Genomic DNA, 20,738 nt, shown 5'->3' on the forward strand with positions numbered 1-20,738 from the left:
AGCACCAAAGGAATAGGTATAGAAAGAGAAGAAAAGAGGTTCCAAGACAGCCCTGAGGTACACAACATATATTAACAGCATGATGAGAGAGATATGAAAACCAAGACAACAGAGCCCCAAAATCCAAGTGAGGACCAAATATCAAGGAGTTGGTGATAATCAACAGTGTCAAAAACAGCGGATAGGTCATGAGTATGTGGATCGAGTATAGGATCTTGGATTTGGCCAGGAATAGATCACTGGAGACTTTGGCAAAGGCTGTTTCTGTACCGGATTTCATGTTTTATGCTTTCAGTTATTATGAGGGTTCTTCAAAAAGTTTCTGCACTTTTATATTTTTGTGGGAAAGGGGCAGGGCTGGAGAAGTGGTAAGAGAGTGTGTTAGTAGGATGCTAGAAAAAAAGTATTGCAAAACAGGGTTATTATGTGGAAAAGTAATATGATTTGCTTTTGAGATATTTAATAAATAGTGTTTAAATAATAAAAGTGCGGAAACCTTTTGAAGATCCCTTATGCATTTTTGTCTACTGAATAAAATGGAACTGATACTACCTCTGCAATCTGTTTTCCTGCAGCTTCTTAGCTGAAGGAAAACAGATAGTACTTAGACAATAGTTTTAAATTGTCTTGGGGTCCTTTTATCAAGCCGCGCTAGTGGGGTTAGCATGTCGGACATTTCATCACGCGCTAACCCCCGAGGCCGGCTAAAAAACTAACGCCTGCTCAATGCAGGCGTTAGCAGCTAGCGCGGCAGGTGGTTTAACGCGTGTTAAACCCCTAGCACAGCTTGATAAAAGGACCCCTTGGTGTTGTGCCAATGTAGTGTTCTCATCCAAAGATTCAGGGGGGGGTCTCTGCATGATTTTTGACCATAATGATGTTAATAATGGTGTGTGTTTATCAGATACAGTACTTTCAAAGAAGGACATCTTCAGCTTCACAGCAGTTGCAATGTTATAGGAATCTTTACTAAATTGCATTACATTTGATTATAGTTAGAAGGAGTAAAATCTATCAGTTTCATTGCACTCAGAGAGAGGGAAAATACTGTATTTTGATATTTTATTTTGTTATTGTGTTTTCATTTTTGGCAGATTGTTGATCCATTTCAAGTTTTAGTGGCAGCAAACAAAGCAGTTCATCTCCAGAAGCTGGGCAAAATGAAGACTCGGACCCTGTATTCCGAAATCATTTTCAATCTTTCACCAACCAACAATGTAAGTTTACTCTGCTGTGTGAAAATTTGTTTTAGAACATTACATTTAACACTCACCTGCAAAGGCCAAGGCTAATATACTGTCTGCAAAATATTTGTGTTTAATATAAACTTCACGTGTAACCTCTAGGGAAATATATAAATGCTGAAAGAAAATAGAAACTTCTTCCAATTCTCTGTTGTTGTTTTTTTTAGCTTATATGCTTTTGTGAACCCTGCCATCTTTGAGGTTTTTTGTTGTTTTGGGTTTTTTTTACAAACATGTGTTAGTTATCATCTTAACCTCCCCCCCTTCCAGTTTGCCTCAGAACACCATAAAGCTTTATGAGAGAAGTCAGACACCATAAAACCTTATTGCATATTTTACAGATTTCAAATTAGCAAATGTTCTGTAGTCTTTGGGGCATATTTATGTTCTTTTAATAAAAAGAAGTTGAAATGTGCAGCCCTAAGAGGACAATTCTATAAACTGGTGCCTCCAGATAGATGTGCTGATGCTGTGTATAGGGTGCCAATTCTATAAAGGCCTCTGTGTACCAAGATGCTTGAACTGGCACAACAGGTTACACCAGGTCAATGGCAGATCTATATATATATTTATATCTATATAAATGGGCACATCACCCTCATGCGCCATGTTTAACTTATAGTGCTACATAAGTTAAAGATATGCACATCCCCCTCCAATGCTCCACCCATGTGTATGTCCTCCTTAGAGTTATGTGCTAAGGCACTTGTGTGCTACCTTATAGAATAACATATAGTGCAATTACACATGTAAGTGCCAATTATCTTGGCATTTACCCACACTAAGCATGCAGGTGCCAGTTATAGAATTGCCCAGTAAGTGTTGCATAAAGGCATATTTTGCTGAATAGGTGAGTAAGTAGGTACGTATATGAGTAAATGTATGGTTGTATAGATAGTGAGTAACTAGGTGGGTTTTATGGGACTTGCTGGTGGGGAGACTTGTGAATGAGTGGTAGGGTGGTGTGTATAGGGGAGTAACATTAGAGGTGTGCAAGGGGCAATTGTGTTTAGGAAGGGTGAATTATCCCCCTGACCCTTGCCCCATCTTTCCTCCCACTTTTCTTAACTCTCTGTTGCCTCAGGTACAAAATTAGGTCTAGATTTACTAATCTGCATTAAACCATATAATGCACATTAATACAATTACCGTATTTTCACGCAAATAACGCGCACCCGTATAAAACGCGCACACGGGTATAGCGCGCAGAAATCACGATGATATGTACAAAAACTTTGGTATACCGCGCTCACGGGTATACCGCGCATGCTGCCCGACGTTCCTTTCGCCCGCCCTGACTTTCCGACTCTCCGTTCACCCCCCCTGACTTCCGTGCACTGTCCCCCCTTGAAGGTCTGTCCCCATCCTGAAAGCCTGAGGCCCCCCCCCCCGACGTCCGATACATCCCTCCCCCCGAAGGACCGCCGACTCCCCAACAATATCGGGCCAGGAGGGAGCCCAAATCCTCCTGGCCACGGCGACCCCCTAACCCCACCCCACACTACATTACGGGCAGGAGGGATCCCAGGCCCTCCTGCCCTCGACGCAAACCCCCCTCCCCCCCAACGACCGCCCCCCCCCAAGAACCTCCGACCGCTCCCCCAGCCGACCCGCGACCCCCCTGGCGACCCCCACGACCCCCCCACCCCCCTTCCCCGTACCTTTGGTAGTTGGCCGGACAGACGGGAGCCAAACCCGCCTGTCCGGCAGGCAGCCAACGAAGGAATGAGGCCGGATTGGCCCATCCATCCTAAAGCTCCGCCTACTGGTGGGGCCTAAGGCGCGTGGGCCAATCAGAATAGGCCCTGGAGCCTTAGGTCCCACCTGGGGGCGCGGCCTGAGGCACATGGTCGGGTTGGGCCCATGTGCCTCAGGCCGCACCCCCAGGTGGGACCTAAGGCTCCAGGGCCTATTCTGATTGGCCCACGCGCCTTAGGCCCCACCAGTAGGCGGAGCTTTAGGATGGATGGGCCAATCCGGCCTCATTCCTTCGTTGGCTGCCTGCCGGACAGGCGGGTTTGGCTCCCGTCTGTCCGGCCAACTACCAAAGGTACGGGGAAGGGGGGTGGGGGGGTCGTGGGGGTCGCCAGGGGGATCGCGGGTCGGCTGGGGGGCGGTCGGAGGTTCTTGGGGGGGGGCGGTCGTTGGGGGGAGGGGGGTTTGCGTCGAGGGCAGGAGGGCCTGGGATCCCTCCTGCCCGTAATGTAGTGCGGGGTGGGGTTAGGGGGTCGCCGTGGCCAGGAGGGTTTGGGCTCCCTTCTGGCCCGATATTATCGGGAAGTCGGCGGTCCTTCGGGGTAGGGGTGCGAGTGGTCCTGCCGGGGGGGGGATGTATCGGACGTCGGGGAGTCGGCCGGGCAAGAGGGCTTGGGCTCCCTCTTGCTCCGATCGTGGATGCGGGTGCGGGTGGGAGCGCGTGCGAGCGGTCGTTCGGGGTGGGGGTGCGAGTGGTCCGGGGGGGGGGATGTATCGGACGTCGGGGAGTCGGCCGGGCAAGAGGGCTTGGGCTCCCTCTTGCTCCGATCGTGGATGCGGGTGCGGGTGGGAGCGCGTGCGAGCGGTCGTTCGGGGTGGGGGTGCGAGTGGTCCTGCCGGGGGGGGGGATGTATCGGACGGCGGGGAGTCGGCCGGGCAAGAGGGCTTGGGCTCCCTCTTGCTCCGATCGTGGGTGCGGGTGGGAGCGCGTGCGAGCGGTCGTTCGGGGTGGGGGTGCGAGCGGTCCTGCTGGGGGGGGTGAATCGGGCGTCGGGCGGGGTGGGAACTATGTTTTAAAACTTTTGTATACCGCGCTCACGCATATAACGCGCGAGGGGTATGCGCGGTAGGTAAAAACGCGTATAACGCGCGCGTTATATGCGTGAAAATACGGTAATATGAATTATTAGTAGAAAGGTCTCATTGGCAATTATAGGGCTTAATGTAGGTTCACAAATCTGGCCCTTAGATTTCAAGCCTTGTTGTGCAGGGAACTATGCACTTTACCTGACTGTAGCATGATTTGAACTTGAATTTAGTCTAAAGTTAATCTAAAAATCCCAAATCTAAAATACAATAGCCATTTCTGGGTGCTTGTTCTGGGGAGGAGGATGAAGAGACAAGAGACCTGCCATGCCAGAGGAAACAAGATAAAGTGTGAGAATGGGAAAAGTGGATGATCCATGTGATATACACAAAAAACATATATTAATAAATTAAAATGTTCTAACTTTGACCCTTTTGTCAGATCATGGTTATTTTCAGTAGGAAAGGTGCCAGCTACGTGTTTCTCCTTCTTTGGACCCAATCGGTGTATTTACATGAGAGTTATTGTACCTCCAGACAGGCAGATTGAACCAACCCATAAGCAGATTGTTAAAAGCCCTAGAAGAGACATGTGGTTGTGAGTGTGTGCAACCAGATAAAGAAGAGCTGAAAACATAGAACCACTATGATATTACTGTCTTAAGTATGAGACAGGGCCTTCTTGTGGTTTTCCTTTACTTTTGAGACTTTGTTTTCTGTGTGTAACCACTTCAGTGAAATAAAGAAATAATGGCAAGGGACTTACTGTTGTTTTTCTTGCTCAGATTTCAGAAGCTTTTAAAAAGTTTGGCATTTCAGACTGTGACTCTACAGCTCTCATTGTTTTGATTGAAGATGGGACGAAAGCTGTACATCCTGAAGAAATAGTATCCCAAGTAGAGGGCCAGCAGGTTTCTGTAATGGAGCTATCAAAAATGGCAGACATTGTAAAGGTCAAAAAGGTATGAAAAGGCAGAGGAGAAGAATTGTAATCTGATTTCACATTGATCTATCTTGAGCAGTATTTTAAAGGAGCACTAATACTAAACATGTTTATTTATTTACCGTATATACTCGAATATAAACTGGAATTTTGGGGCCAAAAAATTGGCCCAAAAATGGGGGTCCTGGTTTATATTTGGGTCAGTGCCCCCTCCCAGAATTTTTTAAGGCTGCCACCAGACTCTGACTCCCTCCTCCTCCCTGCCCTATCATACCTCTGCTGATCCCTGGTGGAGGTGCAGTGGGCAGGAGCAAGCTTTCCGAACTCCTGCCCCACTGTTAACCGGCTGCGCGATCCAATGGCGGCACGAGCAGCAGCGCGATTTGGCGCTGTTTCTCAATGCTGAGCGGCTTTCTTACTGGTTGGGTGCAGAGCTTGGTAGGGAGGGGGGTGGGTGCAGAGCAGGGAGGGGGCTGGGTGCAGAGCCTGACAGAGCAGGATACTTGAATATTATGCCGCCCAACTTGTATTCAAGTTAACCATTTTTCCTCCTTTTTGGGGGGAAAAAGGGGATCTCAACTTCTATTCGGATTGACTTTGTTCATTTTGTGTAGCCCGTCCTCCCCAGGAGCCCAGAACAGGTTACAATAAAATAAAATTAGGTACTTAGAACGTCCCTAACTGTCCCATGAAATTATACATTGTCCTTTTTATCTTCTAATGCCTTTTTCATCCCCATAGAGAAATATGTATCGGAGTTTTGAAAGTTAGCTACTAAGACTTTGTAAAACTCACTGATTTAAGAATGTGAAAATTTTTACAGAAAATCTGAATCTTTTACATTTTCAGAATTTTCACTATAGACAAAAGGGAGAAGTTTTGAACAGACAGCAGAAGATAATATGAAGTCCCAGCAGTAATGGAGACATCCATGTGGCAACTGGATCTCTATCTAACTAAACCTGTCCTCATACTGATAGCAGTTAAAATAATGTGTTCACGTTTGAAAATGTCAAAAATGTGTACCATAAATATTTCTCTCTAGCTATTTTATCTCCATTAAATAAAGCACTGTAAAATGTGTTTTCTAGCAGGACACATTCACAAGTCCTGATAAATATTAAGCTGTATAGCCTGTCAGCCACTAGAATTGCACTAGAGAGCTCAGAAAGGAAATTAGTTTATGATAATTCTTAGAACTATAGGTCTTGAGGATTCTGAGCTGGTTGAAGAAGGTCAGAATGGGAGGAAGGGATGGAAATGATATTGGGGAAACTGCTGGAAGGGTAAAACAAAAGCCAGACTGCTCATAGAAAAAGCATGAGTAGATATGCAGCACAGTAACGGCCCCGAAGCCCATAGAGATTTAAAGGGCTTCAGGGCTGTTGCCGCACGGCTTTGTAAAACAAGCCCTAAATGTCACTTAGGAGCCTGACAGAAGTGCTGCTTCTTATATGGTAAAGGCTTTCACTGTGTAATTATGGGGTAGTCGCATTGAGATGTTAACTGTAGGGTGGATTAAATACACAAGCAGAGATCTGTACCTTGGAGAGTCAGACAAGTTGAGTCTTTAGTGCCTCTTTGAATTTTCACTTGTTTGAATACCATTAATAGAATATGTAGCAATGATTTACACCAGGGCTGGCCAAGTCTGATCATCGAGATTTACTGGCAGGCCAGGTTTTCTGGATATCCACAATGAACATGCATGAGGGAGATTTGCATACCAAGAAGGCAGTGCAGGCAAATCTCTCTCATGCATATTCATTGTGGATATCCAGAAAACCTGGCCTGCCAGTAGATCTCAAGGAGCGGACTTGGGCAGCCCTGATTTACACACTTTACAAAAAAATACGGTTGTGTCAGCCTCACACTGATAAGATTTCAAATCTGACCTACAGTAAGGACTCAGTTCTGTAAATGGTGCTCAAATTTGGTTGCCCCCCCCAAAAAAAAGTGCATGCTAAGCGCTATTCTATAAATATCACTCGGTGTTGAGCAAGCGACAGAAGAGGATTCCTCTGCAGAATGTAGACATGAAAAGGCAACAGTGGAGAAGACGGAGAAGAAATACACCCAAGAGATGAATTTTGTTAAACGGAAGATCGACTCAGTATGACTCGTGTTTCAGCCAAGAAGGCCTGCCTTTCATGAATTGGCTACTTGTGTTTGAGCAGTTGCATGTTGTAAGACTCATGTTCATGCACTTAGTTTGTCATATTGGTACATAACACACTTAAACATATTTTCAAACTCCGTATCATGTGAGTTATTTCTTGCATATGGCGGACCCGCGGCTTCGTCCTTTGGTGGCCCAGTACCCGATATTTGCACTGGCTCGACGAGCATGGAAGTGGGTTTGCAAACTTGCTAGATTGCCTTCTGAGGTTTCATTATACTTACCCATCCAAGGCAATGGAGCCTTTCAGCCTGGACTGCAAAATACCGCCTTCCAGAGGTGGGGTGTGCAGGGACTTTAATACCTATTACACTTATTCTCCGAGGAGGGGAAACTGGCAATTTTTGCTGACTTACGTCGGACATTTACTTTACCACCCAATGATTTTTTTGCATATTACCAAATCCGACATTACGTTCAGTCTCTTCCGGCGCACCATCTTGAGGAAGATAACAGGGAGGCTCTTTCAGAACTCTTTAGCCTTTCTGCACAACAGCGGATTCCGCTTCGATTTCACATAGTGGGGATCCGGGATGGGCACTCTGGCCCCAATTTGGCCATCTTAGTGGCAACATGGGCTGAGGACTTGCACTGCACGCTAACGGCCCAACAGCTACAGAGGACGCTGAAAAACATTCTGAAGGTGTCTCCTAATATTGTCCACTGGGAAATGCAGTTAAAAATTATTTTGAGACTCTATATCCTGCCGAAACGAGCAGCTCGGATGGGGATTACATTACATTTGTGATTTCTATTCTGCCTGTGCCTTGTGGTTCTAAGCGGATTACAGTTAAAAGAGATCAGGACATTACCGAGAGAATTGCATTACAACGATTTAAGTAAATTACATGTTGTGGTATAGAAATACAAGTATAAGATATCTGGATTTATCGATAGAATAACTTGACAGGGTTCAAGTAGTTACAAGGTTCAGTGGGGAAAACAATATAGGCAACTGAAGAAAGATACCTAACTTTGAAGGAATCAGTTAAATGGATACCTAAGGAAGATGCTTATTTAGGAGTTTGGATATTTTTCGTAAATGAGGTTCAAGGGGATGACTAGTGTGTTATTTGCTGGGGAGAGTGCATGTGCAATTGGAGAGGGGAATATTAAGTAAGGACGTGTTTTTTGAAAAGAAATGTTTTGATTTCTTTCCGAAACACTTTGATGTCTGTTGTTTTGATCATGAGTTTGGTGATGGTGGGGGTCAATTTTTGCTGCCTGAGTTGCTAGAAGGCTGTCGTAAAGTTTCTTACGTCGGGTACCATTATGAGGGAGGAAGTTGAAAAGATTCTGAGTTCTTCTTGATCTGGGTAGTCGGTAGCAGCAAAGACGGTTGTTCAGGTAATTGGGGGCCATACCATGGGTTACTTTGAAAAGTAAGCAGTAGAGTTTGAATTGAGTTCTTGCTTTTATCGGAAGCCAGTGAGAGTCTACATAGGCGGGTGTGATGTGGTCGAATTTGCTGAGCGAGTAGATGAGTCTGATAGCTGTGTTCTGAACGGTCTGTAGTTGTTTTATCATAGTATTTGGGCAAGGTAGGTAGAGGCTGTTGCAGTAATCTAAGGAGCTGAGTATGAGGGATTGTACAATGATCTTGAAGTGTTCTTTGGAAAAGAGTTTTCTTATTTTTCTTAGGTTTCGCATGGTGAAGAATGCTTTTTTTATGGTTTTGTGTATTTGTGTTTGCATTGTGCAGCCTCTGTCTAGGTGTGTTCCCAGAATTTTGAGAGTATTCTGTATTGGATATTTGATTGTGTTTACATCTAGTTCTGTTAGGGATGGTTTTTGTTCCTTCTCTAGTAGTAGGAATTTGGTTTTCTCCGCATTCAGTTTTAACTTGTGGTTCGTCATCCATTTTTCTACAGTTTCCAATGTTGTTTTCAGGCGTCCGTTGGAGGTGGGGTCTTGGATGTCGAAGGGGAGGAGGATGGTTATATCATCCGCGTAGCTGAAGGATGTAATGTTTAGGGCGTCTAGGGCCGTGCCTAGGGATGCTATGAAGAGGTTGAAAAGTATGGGCGATAGAGGGGATCCTTGTGGAACTCCGCAGGGGTTTGAACATGAGTCGGATAGAAGATCATTTGACTTGACTCTGTATGATCTTGTTTTGAGGAATCCTTGGAACCAGTTGAGAACATTACCTGATATTCCTATGGCATCTAGTATCTGGAGTAGTATGGAATGGTCAACTAAGTCGAATGCTGCTGAAAGATTGAGTTGGATGATTAATAACTTATTTCCTTTGCTGAGGTGCTGACGGGCTATGTCTAGTAGGGAAACCAGAAGTGTTTCAGTACTGTGATTGGTTCTGAATCCGGATTGAGTAGGGTGTAGGATGTGGTGGTCTTCTAGGTAATTGGCGAGATATTGTGCTACTAGACCCTCTATGAGTTTGACGTATAGAGGTATAGAAGCGATTGGTCTATAATTTGTTGGGCTGTCTATTGGGCCTTTGGGGTCTTTTAGTATGGGAGTAATTATGATTTCGCCAAGTTCCGGGGGGAACTGACCTTCCCTTAGGGTGGTTTGCAGCCATAGCGTGAGACCAGCTGTGAATTTAGTGGACGCTGTAGATAGTAGATAAGGAGGACAATTGTTCAAATCACATGAAGATTTGCTGTATTTTTTATACAGCCGGTCTAGGTCTGACCATTGTGTCGTTGGGAAGTCGGTCCAGATCCTATCTGCTGAGGTGGTTTCGTCTTTTGTGGGTTTTGTTAGTATCTCTTCTAAGATGTTTCGAGAGTTGTTGAATGTGGATCTGATTGTGATGATTTTGTGTTTGAAATGGTCCGCTAGTTGGGAGGCTGTTGGAGTTTGGTTTCCTAGGGTGGCGAGGTGGGGTTTGGTATCAGTGAGATTTCTAACAAGGTTGAAAAGTTTTTTTGTGTCCGGTTTATCGGTGCCAATGAGTTTGGAGTAGTAGTCTGTTCTTTTTTCCTTCAGTTTGATTTTGTATTGTTTGATTTGGTGTCTCCATTCTGTTTTGGTGTGGTCTTGTTTCTGTTTTTTCCATATCCTTTCTAATTGTCTGCATTGTCTTTTTAGGTGTAGGAGTTCGGCGTCAAACCATTTGTCTGATGGTCTGCATATTTTATTTTTTGTTTTTAGTGGTGCTAGTTTGTTTAAAGCGGATTCACTTGTGGAGCGCCAGGTGTTTATGAATCCTTTGGGATTGTTTAGGTCTATTTCTGGGTCTACTGTGTCCCAGAATGTGGTAGGTTCGATTTTCTTTCTGGACTTGAAGCTTGTTGTGTGTGGCATGGGTTTGTTGTTATTCTGCACCCAGTTAATTGTGAAGGTGTACTTGTAATGGTCAGACCATAAGGTGGGATGCCATGAGCCGTTGGTGATGTGGATGTTTTGTGTGTTAAGGTTGGGGGAAGTGTAAGCGGCTATATCAAGTTGATGGCCCTTTTCATGCGTGGGTTCGGGATTGAGTATCTGGTAAGATAGGGTGTTGAGGTATGAAAGAATGTCCGCTACTTGTTTGGAGGTGTGGTCTTCTAAGTGGAGATTGATGTCTCCTAGGATCAGGTTATTTGTGGAGGAGAGAGAATGCTGGAGGATAAATTCTTCGAGTTCTTGTTTAGAGGTGTTCCATTTTCCTGGTGTGACATAGCAGAGAAGGCAGTTCAGAGTTCCTGTGAGAGTGTTGTCAGAAAGTTGGCAGGCTAGAAGGTCTAGGTGGGGGGTGGAGTGCATGGCTAGGACTTTAATGTTGTTTTTTGCAATGATTGCTAGACCTCCTCCTCTTCTCTTTTCTCTACATACTAGCTTTAGTTTGTATCCGTTTGGGCAGAATTCAGTAATGCTAGGGTCTGAGTCAGAAGTGAGCCAGGTTTCGGCTAGGAAGAGGCAACCTAGATTACTACAACTCACTCTTGCCCAAAATGTGCACAAGCTCACGCTTCATTGGGGCATATGCTTTGGAATTGTCCCAAAATTCAACAGTTCTGGAGACATTTAGGGCACTATATTACGCAGCTCTGGCGGAGGCGTTGGCTCCCACAACCCAAAGCTTTATTTGGACATTATAATATAGCTGCGCCCAAACCCAAAGGAACGTCAGCCTTTGTCACTAGAGTGCTTTTGATGGGGCAGAAGGCAATTCTTACTAACTGGCTGTCCCGAGATCCCCCTTCCTACGCTCAGTGGAGAGCGTTGATGATTGTTCATGCGACGCTGGAGCGGAGACTAGTGGGAGATTTAGATCGTGGACCGGGCCACAAATTCTGTCAAACCTGGGAATGCTTCTGGCAGGACCTCACACCATATGCTCGCAGTAGACTCTTGAATTGTTAGGACTATCTTACACTCTCAGCCATGGTAGTGGCATTGGACTTTTGGGGTGGGGAGGGATGGGGGGGGAGGGGGTGAGCTTGCAATGTTATTTTTTGGATTTGTATGCAACTTCTATTTGTATGTTCTGGTTGGAATAATAAAAATCATTTGAACATACAATCATTTAAAAAAAAAAAACATATTTTCAAAATAGGAGCTCCAGATTACTGAGGCAGGCCTTCTTGGCTGAAACACGAGTTGTGTTGAGTTGATCTTCTGGAACAACAGATTTCTTCTCTGTATTTCTTTTCTGTCTTCTCTGCTGTTACCTTTTTGACTCAATGCTGGGTGCCATTTATAGAGCAGCACTTAGCGCTGGGATCCTAGAAATGCTCCTAACCCACCCATGCCCCCTCTATGGCCATGCAGAAAAAATTATGCTCACATCTTTTTAGAATAGCGACTATAAAGATGTGCCCGTAAATTTCAATTAGTGCCAATAATTGTTAAAGCCCAGCTATCAATGTTAATTAGCTTGTTAATTAAATTGTATGCTCAATTTGGGTGTGCACCCAAATTTGTGCACACAATTTTGAGCTCAGTAAATAGAATCGAAGAATACATTTCTAAAACACATGCATAAATATAATCGTTTCTCTGGATTTCAGCAATTGTTTCATCCACAAAGCAGAATGCCCAGCCAAATAGACAGTAGCAAATCTTCAGGTCACATACCTCATATGTAACACATCTACCTCATAATTCCCAAGTAGAGAATGGTTTAAAGTTTGCAGATATTGGCTCAATTTACCAGAAAATACGAGTGTTATATCAAAAGTTCTTTAAGCATCAAGACAGAGGGCTCCTTTTACTAAGGTGCGCTAAAGAAATTAGTGCACGCATAAAATTACTGCGTGCTAAACCCACGCTACGCTTCTAGAACTAATGCCAGCTCAATGCTGGCATTAAGGTCTAGCGTGCGCGGCAATTCAGCATGCGCTATTCCATGCGTTAAAGCCCTAATGCACCTTTGTAAAAGAGCCCAGAGTGTCCTATAGAGCCTTTATAACTTAAGATGTGTTAATATGTTATCAACCGATTCTCTGATACCTCTTACACTTTTGGATAATCTCTTCAGCAAAACAGCAGGATAATTCATATAAAACAAAACCAGCTAGAATTGCCAATTTTGCTGTTGACACTTGTTCATATCTTTAATGATCACAGTAGGACTATAGCTAACCTTTATCCCTTTGAGTTTAATTACCCTTCAATTCAGTTTGTCAGCCACCATACAATGGTGCATCCTGTATGTTCTCATTTCGTTCCCGCTTAGGAAGTTTGATTAGTATGGATATGTTCACACTGATTAAATGGCTGCTGCATTTTATCCCTGCTTTATATACTTACTCACTTGTGCTTTATTTTATGTTTTAACAGATCTACAAACTTACCCAACATGAAGAAAAGATTGGCACACTGTTAGATGGAATTATTTGCCGAATGTCAACAAAAGATGTATAGGGGAAACCAACCTTTTTTTTTTAAACATTTAAGAGATAGCAAACAGATTCTTTCAAGCCTGGAGAGCTTGTGTGCTATTGAGTTACCTAGCTCAGGTGATTAAAGGAGTATTTTAAGGAGGGCTTTCTCCATACTTCGGTTCTTCATAAATGAAAAAGAGATTTTTATTCTTGGAGTTCTTGGATGCCTTCATTTTCAGGAATCTTAAGGACAATATCCAGTGTTCTTATGGAGGACATTTTAAATTTTTGCCTTGTATAGGGTTTGTTCCTGGATTTTTATTTTGTGAGTTTTGGGAAAGTTGAGTTTTTGTATTTTTTGTTGTTGTTTGTTCTTTTTTTTTTACACCAATTCCTGATGAGTCTTGTCTGAATTGAAGAAACATATTGCTATGATGACTGAAAGATGCTCCTGAATAGGTACTGAATATGAAGTCAGCTTCCAGGGCAGCCGAAACCCCATATGAAAGGAGGGAATGCGATTCTGGTATTGAGGAGTGGAGGAGGATAAAAGGGGGTGACTAGGAGAAAGAGCTTGACAAAACCAAATGTTGCTGCCCTTGCAGCAAAATATAATTCTGTACATAGCACAAACACGGCTTAATAAAAGAATAGCAAAATTATATGTGTTTCAGTATGTCTTTCTCTGTGCTCTTTTAATACTTCTTATCATATGGATGTTTAGAGTCATCACCAGTTGCCTATTTTGAACAGAGTGACCAGCAATTTTCCCCAGCCACCCTCCCCTTTCTTTGCTTTAATTCTTAATGGAATCAAGTGCAATGAAATTGCATGCTGAGCAGGAAACAATGAAACCTGAGGCACTGAAGGAAGTAGTCTGGGATTTTGAGTTCAAGTGTCATTTGTTGTCTTGCAGACAAGCATGGGGAGCAGAGATATCATGCGCCATACAGGACAGACAATGAAAAATGTTTAAGTACCTGAATAAATTTGTGTAAACCGTTCTGAGCTACCTTAGAAGAACGGTATAGAAATTGAATAAATAAATAAATATACCGTACTTTGTAAACCTTTGTGCTTCAAAAATTCTGCTTCATCACTGATCTTAAAGCATTATTGTAATTTATTTTAGCTAACATACATTTTGTCTTTAAAGCAGGGGTGGAAAAGTCCTGAGCACCTGATTCCAAGTCAGGACTAAAGAGGGGCAATTGCCCTATGCCACTGACTGGGCCTGAACCTTGCCACAGGGCTTAGGAGGGGTGAAAAACTGCCTGGAGGGCAGGGCTGGGAAGGAGAGGCTGGCATGTTTCTTAGGGCAAGCAGGAGTCTGGAGAGAGGACTAGACAAGAAGATGATAAAAGGCTGATAGGAAAGAGAAGAAAGTGGATTGAGGCATGGTGAAGAAGTTGGAGAGAGAGGAAAGCATAGATTTGAACATGTAACTGCATATTATATCTTGATGGTATTGGTTGACAGTGGACTATTGGGTTAGCTACAAACCATTCTTGATGGTGTATTTGAGTTTGAACCAATTATCGGCCATATATTTGCAGGATTATATTGTGTCATATGTTCCATCTAGGTTACTGCGTTCTGCAGATCATTTTGACTTGATTATTCCAAACTATAAATATTTATAGCATGAGACATTAAGGAAACGTGTTTTTTCTTGCGCTGGACCGATAGAATGGAACAAGCTTCCAGTGTATCTCTGATAATAGAAAGATTTGTGATCAAAAGGATGGAGTCGTTCCAGAGGAAGGTTACTAAAATGGTGCATGGTCTTCATCATAACGCATATAGGGACAGACTTAAAGATCTCAATATGTAGAGGAAAGGCTGTAAATACACGAGTCGAGTCTCTTTCAATTGAAAGGAAGCTCTGGAATACAGCATAAGTTGAAGTTAAGAGGTGATAGGCTCCAAAGTAATCTAAGGGAAATACTTTTTTACAGAAAGGGTGGTAGATGCGTGGAACAGTCTCCCGGACGAAGTAGTGGAGGGCAGAGACTGTGTCTGAATTCAAGAAGGCATGGGATAGGTACGTAGGATCTCTCAGAGAGAGGAAGAGATAATGGTTATTGCGGATTAGCAGACTAGATGGGCTATTTGGCCTCTATCTGCCTTCATGTTTCTATGTTTTAATTTAAGAAACTTGAAGCAACATTTTTTTTACCAGATGAAATATGCGTCTTAATGCTGAGGACACTTGTGGTTTTGATTGGTAATCAGTTCACTGTCCCTCTGGAAATTCAATTGTGATGAATTTTTCTGTTGATGTATGTTACAATGTCAGTCTTGTGGTATGTATATTCAAGTGTTTTGTATATTTTTATAATTATGTATGTATTGTAATCCGTCTTGTATAAAGGCAGAATACGTATAAATAATAAGCTATAAGACAAATATGCACAAAAGTAGATGTGAGGGTAAAAGTTAATTATTTTTCCCCTAGCTCCTAGAAAATTTGGACTGCCACTCAAGTGTCCTAAGTATTTTTCCAGGCTACCTTAACAAGTTTAAAACAAACATGAAGGCAACCAAAGACCATATGGCCTGTCTAGTCTGCCTAACCATGCCATCTACTATCCCATCCTCTCCCTTAGAGATCCAATGTACTTGTCCTAAGATTTAGTGAGTTCATATTTTAGATTTCTTGTGACAGGTGTTATTTAACTGTATGTATTCTATAAAGTCTATTGTCACATGGTCCATGGTTGTCTAGCTGACAATAACTACAGCTAATTTTTAGAATGATTTCTTTTAAAAACATAAATAAATTACACTTGTTGCAGTTTTCTGGGTTCTACCTGACTAGGACGGGGCAATACTTTGAAAACTGCAACAAGCAGAAGCCTGAGAGAGCATATAAATAAATTAACCCACAGAAGACCTAGAAGTATGACCATGGGGGTGAGCAAGAGGCACAGACAGGCAAGTAACTGTTGTAAAGATTTAAGAAATGTTTGTTTTAATATTCCATTCTGGGAGGAAAACTAGAGAATGATGGCCATTTCTGTAAGGCCATTTCTTTAGACCATGTCCTTGAGAATGTTCTAGTTGCTATTCCCAGATACAGTGAGCACTTCAATGCTGTTCTGTTTTTATGAAGAAAAATGTTTGTGCAGAACAGAATGGCACAAAGCAAGGCCATTGGGTGATTATTTTGCATAGTTTAATTTTTTTTTTCCATTTGCTGTTGCCTAACATCAAGTGCGACACTGTAAGAAGTCAAGAATTGCCATTTAAAATTCAGTCATAGACCATAATGTCCCTTCAAAACCTTTTATGAAACCTTGCAAATATCTGATTTAATATTGAATTCAAAGTACACAGTTTGAAACAGGAAGTAGTGAAAGGAGTGAAATAAAATGCATGTCCAAAAGACATTTTCAATAAGAAGGGTATGTCTAAACTGGCAGATCTCTAACACAGGGACAGAGTTTGATGAACCTAATGTTCTGGCAATGTTCTCAGCCACTTTTAAACTGTTGAAATCAGTGGAATTACAGGAGACCTATTTCAAGTTCATGCACAGAGCCTTCATTACAAGAAAATAGAGGGGGATTCTAAAACTATCCCCCTCTTCTACAAAGCCGCGCAGTAATGGCCCCAAAGCCTTTTAAATCTCTATGGACTTTGGGGCTGTTACCGCGCGGCTTTGTAGAAGAGGGGGTATGAGATGATGCTAATTGCTAAATTTACCCTGGATCTCTTGTTCACTCTTTCCTTTAATGGCCCCAAGATAGCTATCTGGTCATTGACTGTTCTCCTTAGAAAAATCTATGCAGTGGGAGGTATCTTGGGCCTATAGTACCTTGCTTTTAGGAAATCAGCAGACCCTCATAGACCAAAACATTCCATCATCTGCTAGAAAGTTTCTTAGTATTACTCTAGTTTTGATAAACTCCATGGTCCAGAATTATAATTTTCTTTAAATTGTTTATTGAGGGCTTAAACACTTAGCTTCACAGATTTGAAGTTCTTTGAAGGTTAGCAGTCTTGCCTTTTCTTGCTGGTTGTATTTGGGGGTTGTTTTTTTTAAGTTATTTTGTTGTATTCTCTCATGTTCATTATGAAAATAAAGATTTTAAAAAATAATTTTAAAAAGTTGTTACAATTATACAGACTGGAAGGAAACTTTTTAAGAAGGCCACTGCATGTGTATAAGGTTTTAGCCATCATCTTAGTATTAAGTAGCGGAACATAATGAAGTATTTTCCCTTTAGAATGATAAGTGAATGAGTGTAGCAAGTGAAAAAAATATATCTTCAAAGACTTCAGAAATCCAGAATCTAATCCAACATTATGCACAACTCAGAAGAGTTTATGGGCATATGGACAATGTTGGAAAAGGAGGTTTGGAGAGGCATTGGCTTCAGGTGCATTCTCTGGCATGTGGTCAAAGCTGATTTTTTTTACAAACATTGGAGACTATGATTAATAATGAGCAAGCTGAAAGTGTGATTCTAAACAGAAGGATGACTTTCCTTTGCTTCCACTTAATCTACAGTCTTGCTATGACTCACTTTGGGGCATCTACCACATAAACTAGAAGAACACTTCAAGCCTAATTTCTACTCAAAATATACTCCTTGAGACCCAAGCAGGTTTTGTTTTTCATGGTGTGGAAACTGTGGAAATAGATGCACTTGTTAAATTAGATAGTATGCCCTGGATTCAATTTGAGTGCACTCCCGAAATGCACATGCAACTTAATTGGCTGACGAGTTGTTAATCATTCAGTCACTGGATGCTGACAACCAACCATTGATGTTAATTGTTACCAATTAGGATTTGCACATTAATCTGGCTGTGTGCTATTCTATAACAATGGGCACCTAAATCCCATAGGCCAGGATTCACTAACCTGTCCAATCCGGGCAGGACCGACGAATTCAGCAAACACCAACATGCAGATGAGGGTGATCAGAGGAACGCCCCCATCTCCAGGCACAGATCGTGCTATAGAGATCCCCGCACATGTGGAGACCATCTGTAGATAGTCTGAGCATGCGCGGGACCTCCAGGCTGTCGGAGTTGGGTTTTTTTTTTCCTTCTATTTTTTTACACTGCGCAGCCAGGGAAGTGCTGGACCTCAGGGCCGGCATAGATTTTTTTTTTAATAGGCTATTGACAAACTTTTGGGAGCCTGTGGTTTTACCCACTTAAGCCCACGGGTTAAAACCACAGGCTTGCAGTGTGGGGAAGGGTGAGAGAGTTGGGGTAGGCAGGCGTGTTCAGGGCAGGCTGCAGGAGATCGGGGCTGATAAGGCAGAGAGCAGGGCTGAAGAAGGCAGGGCAGTCGCAAAGGGCTTCAGCGACTGGTCCTCAAAAGTCTTTTTTTTTTTATTGGCCAGCCCAGTCGGTGTTGCAGGGTTTTCTTTAGTGAATTGGGTCCCTGCCTACTTTGCATGCCGTTGCCCTCATTTGCATGCGCGGATCGGAGGATGGTCAGAAGACAGGTACACGATCGGTTTGCTTAGTGAATTTGGGCCATAGTGTGCTGCTTCCAATTATCCCAGCTGGATTGCCTGAATTAAAAACGTGACTTTTTTTATTTACTGAGACACAGAATCAAAACAATGTTATGGAGATGAGAGAAATAATAATTCTGTGGAAGGAAAACTTAATTACTTTCAGGATTGACTTTAAACTGTTCTTTCCAAAACAAACCTTTTTTTTTCTAAAGCAGGAAATTCTCACAGATGGATTTAAAAACAGAGGGAAAAGACAGAACTTTCTGAAATAAAACATTCCCAAATGCAGCCCTAGAGCAGTGCCCTGGAAAATGAAAACCTTTGTATAAACCATCTGACACAGTGAGGGCTCATGGAGAACCTCACAAAACTCACTGGCCGTGCGCGTGACACTCTTTAGGTAGCTTAAAATAACTTCATTGGGCAAGTACACTTAAATCACAGCCTTATTTGAACATGTCCAATAAAGTCTGTCCCTTGTTTAGGTGCTAACACAGACTTTCTAGTTGGTGATAGCCTGTTCTTGATTGGGTTGGTTTTGCCCACAGGTGTGACTCAGAATAAACACTCCTGACTCTTGTTGGATTTTTCCTAGGGTTTGTTTTTAGATGGATGTAGATGCATTGCGTTTCTGCAGCTTGAATTCTTTAATGGCCTCCACCATATGTATTTTACATTCTGTGGACGAGCTGGCTGCAGTCCTAAATTGTGTTTGTATAGCTACAAACAGCTAGCCCACCTTTCCTAACTCCACTGATTTACTTTAAGCTTATTCTCTGTTTTTAGTCCCCACACTCTCCTCTCCTCACACACTTATTCAGTTCAGTATCCCTATCCCTTCATTATCTTTCACTTTGATTTTTTTATTTGGATTTTAATAACCCACCATTCCAAAACTGAATTTGGGGTAAGTTACATTCAGGTGCAGTCCTGGGCCCCAAGTTGTGCCCAGAGCATGGTGGGGTCTGTAGAAAATCTGTGTAGGTTATCTTTTATGTATGACTAAACTATGATAGCATATAAACACCACCTGGAATGAGGGGAGAGGCTGTGTGTCTGCAAGAGGACCTACAATCTAAGGGGTCCTTTTACTAAGCTATGGTAAGCACTAATGCATGCTTACCGTAGGTTAAAACCCACTACTGTGGGGCAGGGGCAGGCATCCTGTGGAAAGTTTGGCATCTGCGTGCGCTTCACATGCACTAAAAAATTATTATTTTTGCCGGGGCACTTTTGGTGGGGGACAGTAGGCATGCCCAGCACTAATTGGTTACTGCAGCTACATCACTATGTGCTAATCAATTAGCGCATGGTTAGCACATGAACCCTTAATGCCTACAAAATAGGTGTAGTTAAGAGCTCACATGCTAATGGGTTGATTAGCCATTATTGTACAAATGGAAAATGCAGGCATATAGTCATGCTAAAAGTGGCCTCAGCGGGCAGGAAACCCATTCGCTAATCATAGCTCAGACCACATTTTTGTGTGGTTATGTAAAAACCTCTAAGTTTGTACTTGAGGAAATGGTTGAGACTGGAGCCCAGGGCCTTGTCCCTCCTCAAGCAGGCTTGGGGCCCAGAAAAATTGCCCCAGTTGCACTGCCCTAATACCAACCCTGTCTGGTATGTATTGTGTCTCTTCTTTCCATTGCATTGCCCAGAATATGAGTCAGTCCTAAAATAGATTAAACTAATTCTGCTCAAAAAAGTTAACAGAGAACATAACATCCCTTTTCTGAGTTCCTCATATTCAAGATGGATAGCTGTTGCCACGACATACAATCGGCTGCTGCATGAGTCTCCATCTTCCCTCAGCGGAGCTAAAATGCTATAGACTCTGCAGTAGAGAATGACATGGGGACAAATTTTTCCCCATCCCCACAGGAATTCAATTATCCCGTTTTGTCGCTGTTCTGTAAACTCTGCCTTAACCACACAAGCCTAAAACACTTATGATTTTAAAATGTTTGAGCTTGTCCAAATGAGGATGGAACTTACAGGAATGGGGCAAGGACAAGAAAAAAAAATGTGCGGGAACAGGACGGGAAAATATGTACATAAGACCATAAGATTTATCATTGCTGTGTCAGACCAGTGGTACATTGTGCCCAGCAGTCCACTCACACAGCGGCCTTTAGGTCAAAGACCAGTGCCCTATTTCAGTGTAGCCTTACTTGCATATGTTCTGTTCCAGTAGGAACTTATCCAACCTTGTCTTGAATCCCTGAAGGGTGCTTTCCCCTTTACCAGCCTCCGGAAGAGCGTTCCTGATTTCTACCACTCTCTGTGTGAAGAAGAACTTCCTTACGTTTCTACAGAATCTTTTCCCTTCTA

General features: G+C 42.8%; 1 protein-coding gene across 3 annotated transcripts in view; it reads left to right on the top strand.

The window, feature by feature from the left end:
• TPRKB (TP53RK binding protein) overlaps positions 1–13,583 on the top strand; it is a 23,861-nt gene extending 10,278 nt beyond the window's left edge. For all 3 annotated transcript variants that reach the window (XM_033958050.1, XM_033958047.1, XM_033958048.1), the window contains exons 3-5: positions 1,095–1,217; positions 4,811–4,987; positions 12,878–13,583. In XM_033958050.1, the coding sequence (XP_033813941.1) occupies positions 1,095–1,217; positions 4,811–4,987; positions 12,878–12,961 (384 nt within the window). In that variant the 3' untranslated portion in view covers positions 12,962–13,583. The remainder of the gene's footprint in view (positions 1–1,094; positions 1,218–4,810; positions 4,988–12,877) is intronic.
• The last annotated feature ends 7,155 nt before the right edge of the window (positions 13,584–20,738 follow it).

This window comes from Geotrypetes seraphini, chromosome 9 (genome assembly GCF_902459505.1).
Source record: "Geotrypetes seraphini chromosome 9, aGeoSer1.1, whole genome shotgun sequence".
NCBI lineage: Eukaryota > Metazoa > Chordata > Amphibia > Gymnophiona > Dermophiidae > Geotrypetes > Geotrypetes seraphini.